The following is a 15,334-nucleotide window of genomic DNA, read 5'->3' as shown; positions in this document are numbered from 1 at the left end:
CTTTCCTCTGAGAGGACATTCGTTTGTCCTTTGCGACTGGAATTTCGGATAGTAAAACGAAAGTTAAATAGCTATGACAGGTATGTGAAATCCAATCTCTTATAAGTGAAATTCTGAAATTTCATCAAGATTCACTGTCAAATCTGTTGAAAACAATGAAATCTGTAACTGCCAAAACAGGTGCCCTTTTTTTTATGAGGACATATCTCTCAAACTGACATTTTGGAAAAAGATTCTACTGGGCGACAAATGTTTTCAATTCTCAACATTCATGATGTTTAAATATTTGATTGAACACCAAAGGAATGGTTTCAAGCTAGCTTTTTCATAGATGGTTTTCAAGAGCATACTGCAAAGTAGCGCTAGTTGGCTGAACTTACTTTGCCAATATTGAGTACAAAGGGAAAATTTTCATAATGTAGGTAGAAATAACAGATATCAAGATGATTATTCTGGGCAATTTTGAACACAATCATATTAATATGTACATCGAATTTGGTACACAAAACTAGATAAGAAGGATAGAAGATTTCCATGGAGGATGTATTTGATGAATATGAATAGTTTTATACACATGTGAACTTTTTTCTCAGTTTGTTAGTTTTCATTTTTTTTAAAAATTTTTTACATCTTACTTTATTATTTCACAAAAACAAGACGAGAGAAAGAGGACAATACAAGATGAATTTTCTTAAGAAAATTAATTTATGCATACAGACATTACTAATTATTTTCTTATACTATTTTTAAGTAGCACAAATTAGTTTGAACTAAATCTTTCACTTGATTTACGTTTTCATCACTCAGCCTTTCAGGTTTTTGATTGCAGAAAGGGCAAAAGTCCAATTTTTTTTAATTTTAATTAATTTCAGTGACGAAGTGAAATGTAATTTAAGGTTGCAAGTAATGATTCTACTTGCAACTAGATTACTCAAAAATTCTTATAGAATTTAGTTTATTAATGAATGAAATAAACACTTTTTATGGAATACTAAGTTTCAGTAGTGGGACTTATGCCCTTTTTGAAATAATCTATTCATTTATATTGTGTCAGTAACATAAGGTAAAAAGTAACATTTCTTACATTTGTGATGTACCTATGTACTTTCCAATGCCATTATGATAGACTTTTAGTTTCTTGGTCTCTGGCTGTGTATTTTTTTCCTGCTTTTTGGTTAATTCCTCAGCTTCTTTTTCTCTTAACTTTTCAAGCTGTAAAATTTTTTAAAACATAATATCAACAAAATCTCTTAAATTAGTAAATTAGTATTGAAGGATGAAAAGCATTTCCATCTATCAATAGTTTAAGAAGTGTAAGGTTACCTGGTCATCTGCCTCTTGAAATGGATCCACAAAAACATGAATTTTGAGGATTTTAATTTCTTCCTAGGAAAATAATTAAACATTATTATTTACAAAAAATCAAAATTGTTCAAACATTACTAGATAAATACTTAACATTTCAAATAGCAGATACTTTAGGGTCATTCCATACAGATTCAACGGATGAGTGTGCTCGACCATTTTTAATTTTTTTGAAACTCATATCCCAAAAAGATGCATATGAATGATGTTTAAAACCACTTTTATTTTTTCTCTAATCTTAACCCTTGATTTTTTAGTGGTCATCAAAAGACATTTTCGTAGTCAAAAATGGGACTTTTAGACCTTTGCATTTTGGCCCAAATCAAATTTAATAGCAATCATGGCAGAACATTTTACATGTTGATGCTAAAGTACATAAGATAGTAGTCTCACACACTGAGTTATGTAGCTGTAACTTAATAATTAAAATAATGACAGCAGGCCAAAGTTCAAGGTCAAATGTAAAATTTTTACTCATTTCAAAGGGTTATAACTTGCTTAAGGGATAAAAACACAAAGTGAAATATGGCAAAAACTAATCACTGGAGTCACACTAATGAGAAAATATAGCTGTAATTGTGTGTTTGTTTACCCTTTACAAATTACAGCCCCTCAAAGATCAGAAAATTTAGAAAAATGACATTTTTAGACCCCTGTAAACCAAAAGGGGGTGGAATTAAAAATAAATTTTTTTTGCCAATTAAATATTCAATTCAAGTACTATACATGTTCTACGTATTGTTTTGTGTATTTGGTTTGTAAAAACGATGCAGGTCTTTGAAATTGAGCACTTTTACTAGTTAGTTCACAGACTAAAACATAAAAAAAAAGTGAAAACTTCATTGCACCTTCTTAAATTACATATATTGTCCTCTATATAATATATTATACTGAAGAAACATATTGTAAGTATAAAAATAATTATTTTAGTTTGACAACTTAAAAATATTTGGACATGAATAAGTAGTTCAGATTTGATTGACAGCTTAAGTAGTTAACTTATAGACTAGACTGATAATCAACACACACAAAGTTTCAATACATACAAATATACGCTCTGTATATTAACAGATCCAAATTGCCTTAAACATATGCAAAAACATTATATATACAAAATTTAAATTTTAAAAAGTGCATTTTTTATTTTTTGTTTGAGTGTAGTTTTGAAAAAATGAACTCATCTAGTAGTCCTATAGCTGTAATGGTGACTCAAGTATATGACGTTTTGGAATGCATTACCAATGCACATTCATAATTTGATACTTTGAAACTGAACCAGGACCAAGACAATGACAGGGGTTCTAAATTTAGTGATCAACACAAGCTATATAATAATCTTTTTGACAATAATGGGCATCTTCTTTTGATAGTCTTTTTAGTAACACACTATTTTTCATACCTATTGCTAGGGGACAATAATATTACTGTGATAATATTTAAATAGGGTGGCATAAAGCAGTGATTAGATGTTGTATAGGGAAGTTTATTTGCATAGTCAAACCTTTCTTGCAGCATTTTTTTCAGCTAGTTTAATATACAGAGTGATCACAAGAATACATACAATGTTTAGTAGCAAAAATGCAGAAGGTATACATTTCTGTAGGAATTAAAATGACTTCTAGTAGTTCTCCTTGCAAGCTAGTCTTAGTAGCATCAATTCTTTTTACGATTCCTCTGATTCCCTTACATTGTCCATTACCATGTGATATTGCATAGAAATGCCATTTAGCTCTCAAGTTGACATCCGTTTCGTGATTACATAAATTAACAAAGTTCTTTCTATTTTTGTTGTGTATTTGAGTAAAGTATACGCCACATACTGTGTCATCATCAGAACTATAGTACTACTGAGTGAGTTCATTTTCTTAAAACTGCACCGACGCAAGAAATGAAAAACGCACTATTTTTTCCTTTCAACTATGTAGATAATGTTTTTGAATGTGTTTAGGCAAGTTACATAAGTTAATGTACAGTTACATAAGTTAATGAGTATGTTTGTATGCATTGAAAATGTGTGTGTGTATGTGTAGATTATCAGTATAGTCTATGAATTAACTACTTAAGCTGTAAATCAAGTATGAACTACTCATTCATGTTCAAATATTTCTAAGTTATCAAATTAAAATATTTTTTTTATACTTACAATATGTTTTTTTAGTATAATATACAGTAAAACCTCTCAAGTTGACCACCTTTGACGTTGACCACCTGTCTAAGTTGACCGCTTTTGTCAGGAACGGAATTAGTCCTATCTCATATAATGAAGGAAAACCTCTGTAACTTGGCCACCTCTCTATCTTGACCACTTGTCTATCTTGACTATTAATGAACACCAAATTTGATTTGGAGTATTGTAAAAAACCCTTTGTAAATTGACCACTAGGCAAATGCATTAGATTGTACTAAAAGTTTCATCAGTTATGCCTCAAATAAGTAACCAAACATTTTAGAAAAACCTATGAATATTTATGTTTCCATCGAAAAACATTGGACTAATGTTATGTCCCAGAAAATGCGCCAAACTTCAATAAGGAGTTATTTTGTTACAAAGTAGATTACCATGGACACAAATGTACAAGAAAAAAATCAAATGAAGAATTTGAGTCACTTTTGACTTGTTATGAATCTTTAGTAATTGTTAGTATCAAGTAAGTAGTTTTTCATAAGCAATGGGGCAATTTATTTATTTATTTATTTATTTATTTATTTTATTTATTTATTTATTTATTATTTTTTTTTGGATCTATTTGCAGAAATTTTAAATTTGTATGATACTTTACGCGTCATTCTGGTAAATAATCTCTAAAAATATTTAAACAACTTTTTTTCTTATTGTTTTAAAGTAATGTTAAACGATGAAAGTGAGTTTAAAGTATATTCCAATTAGTTAAAAAATGAATGCATGGACAAGAAATGACAAAAAAAAAGTTTTCATTACTAAACTCTATAAGTTGAACACCTGTCTAAGTTGACCGCCAAAGTACTGCACTCCAAGTAGTCAACTTACACAGGTTTCACTGTATTATATAGAGAACAATTTACGTAATTTAAGAAGGTGCAATGAAGTTTTCACTTTTTATTTCTGTTTTAGTGTGTGAATTAACTAGTAAAAGTGCTCAATTTCAAAGACCAGTATCTTTTTTACAAACCAAATACACAAAACAATACATAGAACATGTATAGTACTTGAATAGAATATTTAATTGGCACAGTTATTTTTAATTTCATCCTCTTTTGGTCTACAAGGGTCTAAAAACGTCATTTTTGTCATTTTTCCGATTTTTGAGAAACTAATCTGTAAAGGGTGAAAAAACACACAGAAACAGTTACATATTCTTATTAGCATAGTTCCAGTGATTAGTTTTTGCCGTATTTCATTTTGTGTTTCAGTCCCCTACGCGAGTTATTCCATTTTGAAATGAGTAAAATTTTTACATTTGACCTTGAAATTTAATTAAATTATTTTAAATATTAAGTTACAGCCACATAACTGAGCTTGTAAGACTACAGGGTTCGTACGCTCCTTACAAACTCCTGCTTTTTAAGAAAAGAAAATAAGGGCCCTTAAAACTCCTGAATTTTGCAATTATCTCCTTACAAACTCCTTATTTCTTGATGCTACATGACCTTAAAGATTTTTTTTCTATCTTCTATCCTATACGAGTGATTACGTTATACCGAATTTTACTGGAATTCTGCTATTTTTCCGTCTGTTAATACCGGAAATCCGATTTTTTTGTTAGACTCATGGTTGCCACACTTCCGTCCAAGGGACGGAATTCCGTCTTTTCAAAAATTTCGGCCATCGGATTTTTTTTTCCATGTTCAAAATGATTTTTATAGATGAAACAAATCTTTACTTTTGAATCTCTCACTCTCAAAAAAGGTCTTATTCTTCTGAGGACAACTGGACCATCTGCTAAAGTTAAAAAGATAAGCTGTTTTTTTCCCCAAAAAAATAATTAAAAAAGTCACTCAATCTGTTGATTTCAACAATTCTTATCTTAATCTGGAAAATTTTATTAAAGTTTTTATCACAATGCATCTTATAGCCAAGAATCTCATACCTGAATTTTTTTTAATTACTATTTCTTTGTATGAAATATGAACTATTTATGTAACATGAACTATAAAATCTAAAGCTTTTTTTCTGCAGTATCAAATAGTAAGATTTTTTAATGTATTTTATTATTAAGTTCTTTTTCTGCTTTTACCTCCAAAAAATCTTCGACAATGATATGTTATTTTTTTATTTAGGTTTTAATTTTTACTTAATCTTACAATTTGGTTTTTACTATATAGTTACTCCATCAAAAATTAGCATTATATATGTCTAAAACATCAAACTAAGCGCTAACATTTTGGTGTCGCGAAATGGAGCCACGCGCTTTTCAGTCCTGGCCAATTTTTAGAGTGGCAGCCATGGTTAGACTATTTTCTTCCCCACATCAGAATTTTTTTCCAAATTTCTGACAATTATGCTGTTAAGTATTAACAATATAACACCTTGTAGACTTGTTAAAGTACCATTCTAAATTTTTTTGCTTTAATAAATTCTTTTATTTGCCGTTTTTAGACTTTTGATGCTTTCATTTTGATTAATGCAATCTCTTTGCATCCGATATGAGAACCGATTTTTTTTATTTTTGATGCTAATTATGCTTTTTTGGAGGGCAAATAAATGAATCCTACGAAAATCATGAAGTTAAATTTTCAAGCCAAATTCTGTGTCCATTATGAGAGTCTAAAAGTTAAAATCCAAATCGCTGGTTTAATTTGATTGTTATTAATAATACGTTTATTGTAGAGCTACAAAATGCAATTCTAAAATAATTAACGTAAATAAATTCCTTTATGTGCCGTTCTTTATACTTTTATCATATTCACTTTGAAAATCGCTATCTCTTTGCATTTGCCACGGGTATAAGATTTTTTTACATTTATGATGCTTACTACGCCTTGTGAAGAAGCAAAAAAATTAAGTTCATTTTTATTTTTATTAAAATTATTAAATTCAAAAGTTTTTAACGAAATTCATGCTCTTTAAGAGAGTCAAATGTCAGAAAGTTAAGAACGGAATCACTGGCTGAAATTTATTTTTGTTTCAACTTCTTTAAGTGTTTTAATACATACATAACATCTGTAGTTGGCAGGGTTTGTAATTTTTTTTTATTTAAAAAAAGGACTTTTTTATTTAAATTGTTTGTTTTATTTTAAAAATTTGTAGATATTAATTACTTAACATGAATAAACATAACATATTTTATATAATAGATGAAAGAGTAACTTAATAGCTGAACAGTGACACCACTATTTCCTAGAATTATAATTTTCATACTTTTTAGAAGAAAAACTCTTAAAATTTGTCAGTTTTCTATGTTTATCAGTGCAGAGTCACACAAAAGTTTTGAAATGGTCCACAAAATTTTGATCTATTTTGAAGATTAAAGTAATCTGCACATTTTTTTTTCAAAAGGATCCATAATATTTTAATTGAATTTTCAGTATTTCAATCTTGTATGAGTAACCTTATGTTTCTATGCCAAAATCAAACACAAGCTTCGCCGAAAATTGTTTGTTTTTTTGGCCTCTATTACTTTCAGTTGGCTTATTATAATTCTTATTTTAGCAATTATTTTATTTTTTAAAGTCTTTTTTTTTTTGGTTAAGAAATAGTTAGTACCTGTTTTGTTTTTGAGCAAATACTCATTTTCTAGCAATATCACTTATTTTGATTAATTTTCAAAATAAAACATATTTTGATGGTTAGCCCCCCCCCCTCCCCCGTTCTTGAATTTGTTTCGGAGACGTCTAAGAAGCAGTAAATGCATATTTTACTATAAATTTAGTATTTTTGTGCATTATTTCAATATATTGTATGAAAGCAAAAATAAATAATATTAGAGTTGTGCATATTTTTTCTGTAATATGTTTTAAAAAATGCATCTTTAAACAGGAAACTAGTCCTTAAAAAATGAACTCCTGCAAAACTCCTTACTTTTAATTTTCAAAGTAGAGTATGAACCCTGGACTATCATCTTATGCACTTTAACATCAAAGCATAAAATTAACTGCCATAAATGTAATTCAAATAGATTTTGGTCAAAATGCAAAGGTCTAAAAGTCCCATTTTTGACTACGAAAATGACTTTTGATGACCTCTAAAAAATCAAGGGTTAAGGTTAGAGAAAAAATAAAAGTGGTTTTAAACATCATTCATATGCATCTTTTTGGGATATGAGTTTCAAAAAATTGAAAATGGTCGAGCGCACTCATTCGTTAAATCTGTATGGAATGACCCTTTAAAGTAGTAAATTCAAATTATTATGAAATAATCCAAATCAAAGTTAGAAACAAAAATAGAGGTTTTGCTTTGCAAATTCAGTAAAATTTGCATTAACTGGTCAGTTGATATTTTCTTGTAAATATCAAAGCAGATCCACTGTGATACATTGAATTGTTGATTGCAGCAAATGTAATTTTAACAAAAAAAAAAAAATTAATTAACCTGAAGGTCTAACTCTGAGAATTTCAGCGAATTTCTAACTGGTAATATTAAACAATAGCACATGAAGACTAATTTATCAAAAGGGAACATATCCAACATTCATTTTCCAAAAATGTTCAGGAGGTGAAAAAAAAATGAATTAAACAAAATATAGTTTTATTATATTTTCTGTGCATATAATTGAGTGCAAAGGCATAGCGGATTATGTCTTTGTGTAAGAAGTTTTCATACGTAAAAATAAAGGAGATACCTCCTTTTTAATTTTGGATATGTGCCCCTTTGAACGAAAACCTGAGTGTTGATAGCTGCAACTTCACCAAAACCCAAAAACATCACCACCTAATGTTCTCATATCGAAGTACTTGAATCTAAAATTAGTGGATCAAGTGTTCGTGAGCCTAATAGAACAATTGAGGTAGTGAGAAGCAAAGGGATGTAAGTGGCAAAATTAAAAATTTGGAGATAACCAGAACAAATGGAAGATGAGCCCCTCCTCTGCCTTAGGGCAAGAAATAGTATTAGTCGCCCTGGTGGGTCCTACTGTATAGCATGATTTGGAAAAAAAATTCAATGAAAGCCTACCTAAGATGTAATCTTTAAACGTGTTTTACTCAAAACTTGAAAATGTGCACTTGCATCCCTTTGCTTCTTACTGCCTCAATTGAAGTTTTAATTGTCATAAATTAATGAACTTCATTCGTGGGATTGGAAAGTAAGAATTTTTCTTAGTTTTTTACTTCATTAGTGTTCATAACTGTACTCTTTCATACAATCTAGGATGTAGTAAAATAGAACAACGATAAAAAGGTAACAAAAGTAAGAAGTCTACCCCTGAAACACCGATTAAAAAAAATTCAGAACATTCACATTATTTTTGGTAAAATTCTCAATGCTGAAAAAATTTCATTTTCTAAAACACTAAAATAATAAAGGTAGACTATATTTTTTATGAGGAAAACTTTCCGATTTGTGAAAACCCGGTTCTGGTTAAATTAAACATGTATATCAATGACTTAGTCAATACATTTTCCATCAAGTTCATGGTCTTCAGAGCTTTTTTGATGACACGTTTGCCGAAGAACACTAAGTAGGGATTCAGATTTTGGATATGTGCTCCTTTGAAGAAAAAAGTTTTCATTCAACGGGAAGGATTTTTTTAGTCAACATATGTTCCTTTTTTGTTTGAAATGGCTTGAAAAAATTGTAAGGGACGGATTTGTTACCTTTTGATTGAAAAACCAAATTTTATTTTTTTTTTGTCAACTATGGATTTGTCCCACTTTTAATTCTAGAGAATAGGGGATTTGATTGAGTTCATCTGAAAGATATAGAAAATGCCAAAAAATAAAAAGAAAGAAAAACGAGTTTTTTTTAGAAAATGGATAAGTTGACCTTTTGATAAATTTCTCCTTATATATAATACTCATACCTATATAATAATTCTAATACCGAATGAGCAGTTGAATGCAAAAGGTGAGAGATTACGTTTTAAAGGATTTAAATACTACATAATACAATAAGTAAATTATTCAATAACGAAATTTTAAAAATTCCTCATGATTACTAAAATACTTTTATTAACAAGATGTCTCAAAAAGTAAATGAACCTAATTTCCCATACACTACAATGGATATTTTGACATTAGCTCTTTCCCTCTCACTGACTCTTTCGATTTACTCTCCAACTTAGTTCAAATCTTTTACTTTAAAACAATTTTCATACATAATAAATCTCCAATCTTTTTTTAAACAAAGACAAACAAAACAAAAACAGCTGCTATAAAAATTAAGTGAGAGTGTCTCAGGAATTTGAAAAAATGAATGTTCAAAGCTGCCTAAAAAATAGTAAAACACACCATATAATTTTTACATTGTAGTTATGCATTGCAATAAAGTTTTAAGAAATATTGCAAAAACAATATAACAAAGTAAGAACTTTGAGAAAGAAAAATTGTGTGTGTGGTTTTTTTTCCAGGGGGGAGGGATATACTCATTATTCTTTTCTTTTTTTTCAATGAAAAAATGTCTTGTAAGAAGCCTTTCAGCAATAGTAGTTGCAAATTCATCCATCAAGGATTAATTACTGATATCTTTTTGTGCATAATACGTTTTGCATTCAGCATTTGCATTGAAATTTCAAAATGCATAACTAAGATTGTTATTCCAAAATGTACTTAAAAAAATTTCTCTGAGAAGAAATACTAAGTTTTGTGCTTTGTGTTGAGTTTTTTATCTAACGATTTTTTTTAAATACATATTTTTTGTCACTTATTTTGTGCAAATCGAAATTTGTGGAATATTTTACTTTTATGCAGCATTTTTTCTACCAGTATAAACTACTTCAACCGCAACCCCCTTAAAAAGGCTTACGGCTCCTCTATTTTCATATTTTTTCATGTGGCCGCCTAGATTTTTTCTATAGCACACAAGGGAGGCCACATGGGCCTTTTTGAGAAACCTTGCCTTAGATATATGGTTCAGCTCAAGATTGTTGGCGCTCGGCTTTGGACGAGTACAACTCAAAATTGGTTGAAAATGAGATAAGCATGGGTTACTGTAATTGAGTATTGGCAAAACAAGTTTTTCTTGTGAAGCATTGTTGTTTGTTTATAATAAGAAATAAAATTTAAATGAAAACGCACTAAACTTCCTGATAAGGAGCACACTGAGGAAGTCTTGATTCCATTATCGCATTTACTGCCTCCTCATTTTCTATGAATTCAATGTTTTTGATTCTTCCACTGAGCGCCATGAATGCCAAGCCCCACTATTGATATATTTTAACGTAGCTCAATGTAATTCTTTTAGCCATTGCTCATTAATACTACTATGTAGATAATAAACAAATATCCATGATGCATTAAAGTAATAAAACACAAATACATCAGTAAAAATTGAGTAGAAGAGGGTTAAAAATATTACCAACGGTTTATCATTTTTATCTGTTAGAATTTTCTCCATTTTACTCAGTGTTTCTAATCCACCAACAACCCTGGAAAACAAATTGGAAAACAGTTAGTGCAATTTCAAAGTACATTCACAGTAATGTAGTATATTATATTTAAAAAAAGCATCACTACAAGTAGCATGTTTGTGTTTAGCAGGGGCGGATACAGACTAGCATTTTAGGGGGGGTGCCATAAAAATTTTGTTGGATGAATTAGCCGACTAAACTGCAATATTCGGCAAAGAGTCGACAGAAGCTTGGATGAAACACATGATGACTCGCAGTGCGTTTAGTGGCTCAAGTTTTTGAACGTCTCTTTTAAGTGAGAGGTAAAATTAGCGAAGTTATATGAAAACTTTTGCTATAAGACAGTGATTTGGTGAAACCAGTTAGCACTCACTTCCTGCTGTAATGAATCAAATACACTGATACATTGACCAACCGTTAATGTAGTTAAATTGGATACCGCAATACACAAATCAAAGACATTGTCTTTTGTCCGAAATTTGCAGTTCTTGAGCAAAAGCCAAGCATGACACCCATAAGAAAAGAAAAATATTAGAAAAATGATTAGAAGGTCATGAGGTTTGAGGAGATCTTTTGCTAAATGTCCACAATTACCTAAACTGTGTAAAACTAACTGCTCTAGAGCCATAGCCTGCGTTTCCATCAATCTCATTACTTTTGGGCAAAACCCCCTTCCCAACCCATACAAACCAAAGGGCACACTTTTGTGTACCAAACGATAATTTCTTATTATTATGTGACTTTGCAGTACAATGGTGCACTGAAAAAGCCGCCAGCAAAACTCACGCATCCTTTTAGAGCTGTTGAAAGACTTGATAGTCTATGATAAAACACTTAATATTCTACAGATGTTTTGGTGGTTAGTTTTTTATATTTAATTCTTGTAATAACATACTTCTGTGTAATGAAGTGAAAACAATGTTTGCAAGACTGTTTTATAACCTTTAATCTTTTTAGAAACTTCACAAAACTAATCTTACAATATAATCAGAAAATAAATTCAAATAATTTTTACCTACTATAAAACAAAAAATAAACGTAACAAAAACTCTTTAAACCAACATTTGCAAAAAAATATTTTAAAAGCTAATACGTTTATATTGAAAACTCTAACTTGAAAGTTTAAAGAATCTTTATTTTTGCGTATTATTTCGGAAACTTAAATGCCGCAGGAGAGCAAAACCTTTATTTGACGATTATTTCTGGCTATACTACTCACAATTTTCAACTTGAAATAATTTTAACATTTTTTGAAGAAAATTATAAACTTTAGGCTTCGTGCAAGACACCTAAATATTTTTTGATTCGGATAAATTTTTTTATGTAAGATGTGGGTCAGTAGGAGCAACTTTTTATCAACATGACAAATTGAATTTCGAAAAAAAGTTTTTTTCGATACGCCCTAACCAACACACGAACGCCATTTGAAGAAAACTTTTAAGCACTCATTTGAGTTTATAGACAGTTTTAAATTTTATCTAGGTCAGGTATTCATAAAAGGCAATTACATGTGAAAATGACAATTAATATCTCAAACCTAATGTGTTAATACATACTTTTATCATACATAAAAACTTATCATAACGATTCATATATATTTTTACAAGAAAGTGAGCAAATTGAAAGTAGGTAATTATGCTGAAAAAAAAACATCTTTATGCATAAAGAATAGAAAAGCTTATTTTTTAATAAAAATATTTTTGAAAAAAAAAATAGAACAGACTTCAAAACTGCAGATAAAAATTGCTTTTATTCCAAAAAATCATTTAAAGTTAGGAAGAAAATATTTATACCACTACACAAATATGCTGTTGTCAATGTGCAATGTATGCACTTAAATTTATAGCTGTACATGAATTAAATCTACAAATGATTTTATCTATCATTTTTGCGCCATTTTCAAAAATTATGTTTAAAAGTACTATCAATGGTGTTTGAAGAATAAAATTATTTTTCAGTTTTTACGCCACTTTTGATCTACTAAATAAATTACTCATAAAAATCAATCATATTTTTTTCAAAAATAAATAATACTATTGGAATGTAATTAAGAGGTAAGGACAGCCATAAGGGTGGGAAGAGGAATTTCGAGAAGAAGTTGGATGGGAGTCCTGCATGCCAGTATTTTACCCCAGGGCCAGGTATAGGTTTCAATGTCCCGGCCGAAGAGCAACTGTCTTAAGGCAGGAGATACTTTTGATTGAATTACCGATATCCATTAGGTAATCCAGTATGCCCAGAGTCATATTTGTGAATCAGGATCCAGGGTTCATACTCTATTTGGATGAAAAAATTCCATGACTTTTCCAAGACTTTTTCATGACTTCAATGAAAATTTTCATGACCTCGTTATACGAAGAGAATAGCACTATTTAATCTCAAACTTGATAATATTTGGAAATGAGCATTAGCAAAACGTCTATATGAATGCCACAACCTCATTGAAGCACTTACTCGTAATGGAAAAAATATAAGTGCACACTTAAAAAACTAAACTATTCTTTTTTGTCTTCATCATATAAATTTAAGTAAAGTAAAAATGCAGCGAGGCGAATATGACGATGCTTAAATGTCTGATATTTTTTTTTAAAAACAGGCAGAATGATATTGAATGGGACAAAGGTTGAATGAGTCATCACTAAGTTTCAATAAATTTGCTTCAAAAGTTACCTTTTAGTGTCAACCTTTATATTATATTTATATTTAGTGTCCTTAGCCTTTAATCATCCACGTAACTTGACAGTATTTTGGTTCTTTGAATAAAGCCACATAGTTTGGTCCTTTATGTTTCTAAACTAGAACTTTTTTTGAAAAAACCATTCATTAATGAATCAATCTTCTGATTCAAAAGTATATTTGTTTTAATTACAAATTTGCATATTTTCAAATGTATATAAATTAATAGGTTCAGAAATTCCAGAACACATTTAATTCCCGACATTGAAGGTAGCAGTGGGTCGTATGGATTAGTTTTGTGTGCCGTATGTTGGGCACTACTGTTTTAGAGCATTAGAATTCCTTTTTTTCTGTATTCTATCGCCTGACTTAAGATCTTTATTTTCTAAAACATTCAACAAATTAAGATAAACTCTGATAAATTTAATAATAAAGTCCTTACGAGTGATGGAATCGAACTCGCATGCAATTGAATTGCTTTTTTTTTTTTTGAGTGGGCATGGCAAAACTAAGAACGTGAAATTTTGCTACTACAGAATATGAAACATAAGAAGTGTTTAAAATAACAGTAAATTCAATATAAGTGATGTCCAGGCAGTAAAATCACATCGCAAAAAATGGCAAGCAGCTGCGACAGGAGTGGATGCAATGAGATTTCTAAATTCAGATTTGATTTTTGGATCGTTCAATTTTCGACTTTTAATAGCTTTTATGTGCTATACTGTTAAATCACTCAAGATTTCTAATGCTCCTTTAGCTGCTGTTCTTTTCTCTTTGTCCAGGAAATTTTTCCATGACTTGAAATAAATTTCCATGACTTTCAATGAAAATTTCAATTTTCCATGACTTTTCCAGGTCTGAAATTCTGTTATTTTTTTCCATGACTTTCCAGGATTTCCATGACCCGTACGAACCCTGAGGATCTGACATTGGTGATGATGTTTATTTGCTTGGATGGAGCCAGACATAATTACTGCTTTGTTGGAATCAATATAAGATAACCACTTTGAAGTTTTTTCAGTGATGTATAATAGGAAGGATCATTAGAGACGGAAATGTTCATAACCCTGTAGTTGTAGTGCCCAGGGCCGTCTGAAGAGGGAGACGAGCGCGGCAAACGTCCCCGGCGCCACAAAATGAGGGGGCACTGCAAGGCACCCATCATTTTATATATCACAGATGCACACTCATAGACACACAAAATAGAGAATCATTGCAATGCTTCTCTATTTTTTTCCTAGGGTATGAAAATAGTCCTCTCTTTCCATCTCCAAAACATTCGTTTCCTTTGTATCATTGAAACAGATACAATTTATGAGAATATAACTGTTTATAATCAAACAAAAGACCCTTCTCCTTCATCTAATTCCAAAGAAATTTCTTGGAATTCTGCCCCTGCATGCAATGATGTAACCAGAAAAAAGTTTTAGGAAGGCACATTGATTAAAAAAAAAGAAAGAATTTTTTTTTTTTTTTTTTGATCTGATAGGAAAGAGAGGGGGATAGAGGGGTCTCAGCAAAAGTTTCTAGAAATTGAAGCCCCTTAAAACGCGATTGTAGGCCATGTTCATTGACGCTAGGGTAAGGAGACTGTTTCCAATCTTTTTTTCTTTTTTTTAAATAAATAAATTGAAATCAACTTCTTCTTCCCCTCTGCTAGTTTTCGAAATTAGAGTATCAAAAACGCAACTTTAAACAAACTCTGAAGGTTTTATGAAAAGGAGGGGCTGGAGTCTCACTCGGAAAAAATTTTAAAATTAGTCCAAGAACTTAAGCAATGTTTTATATTAAGGGGCTATTCCACTTAAAAA

The 15,334-nt window shown here is 30.2% G+C and overlaps 1 protein-coding gene across 1 annotated transcript in view; it reads right to left on the bottom strand.

The window, feature by feature from the left end:
* Positions 1-15,334, bottom strand: part of LOC129219871 (RING-type E3 ubiquitin-protein ligase PPIL2-like) — a 62,465-nt gene that overhangs the window by 3,706 nt on the left and 43,425 nt on the right. The window contains exons 13-15 of the mRNA XM_054854182.1: positions 10,796-10,865; positions 1,324-1,386; positions 1,085-1,212 (exon numbers count right to left, since the gene is read on the bottom strand). Coding sequence (XP_054710157.1) covers positions 1,085-1,212; positions 1,324-1,386; positions 10,796-10,865 — 261 coding nt within the window. The remainder of the gene's footprint in view (positions 1-1,084; positions 1,213-1,323; positions 1,387-10,795; positions 10,866-15,334) is intronic.

The sequence above is a fragment of the Uloborus diversus genome, chromosome 4 (assembly GCF_026930045.1).
Source record: "Uloborus diversus isolate 005 chromosome 4, Udiv.v.3.1, whole genome shotgun sequence".
NCBI classification, from domain to species: Eukaryota; Metazoa; Arthropoda; class Arachnida; order Araneae; family Uloboridae; genus Uloborus; species Uloborus diversus.
Note: the sequence above shows the minus strand (reverse complement) of the source record. Positions and strands in the feature narration are given on the sequence as shown.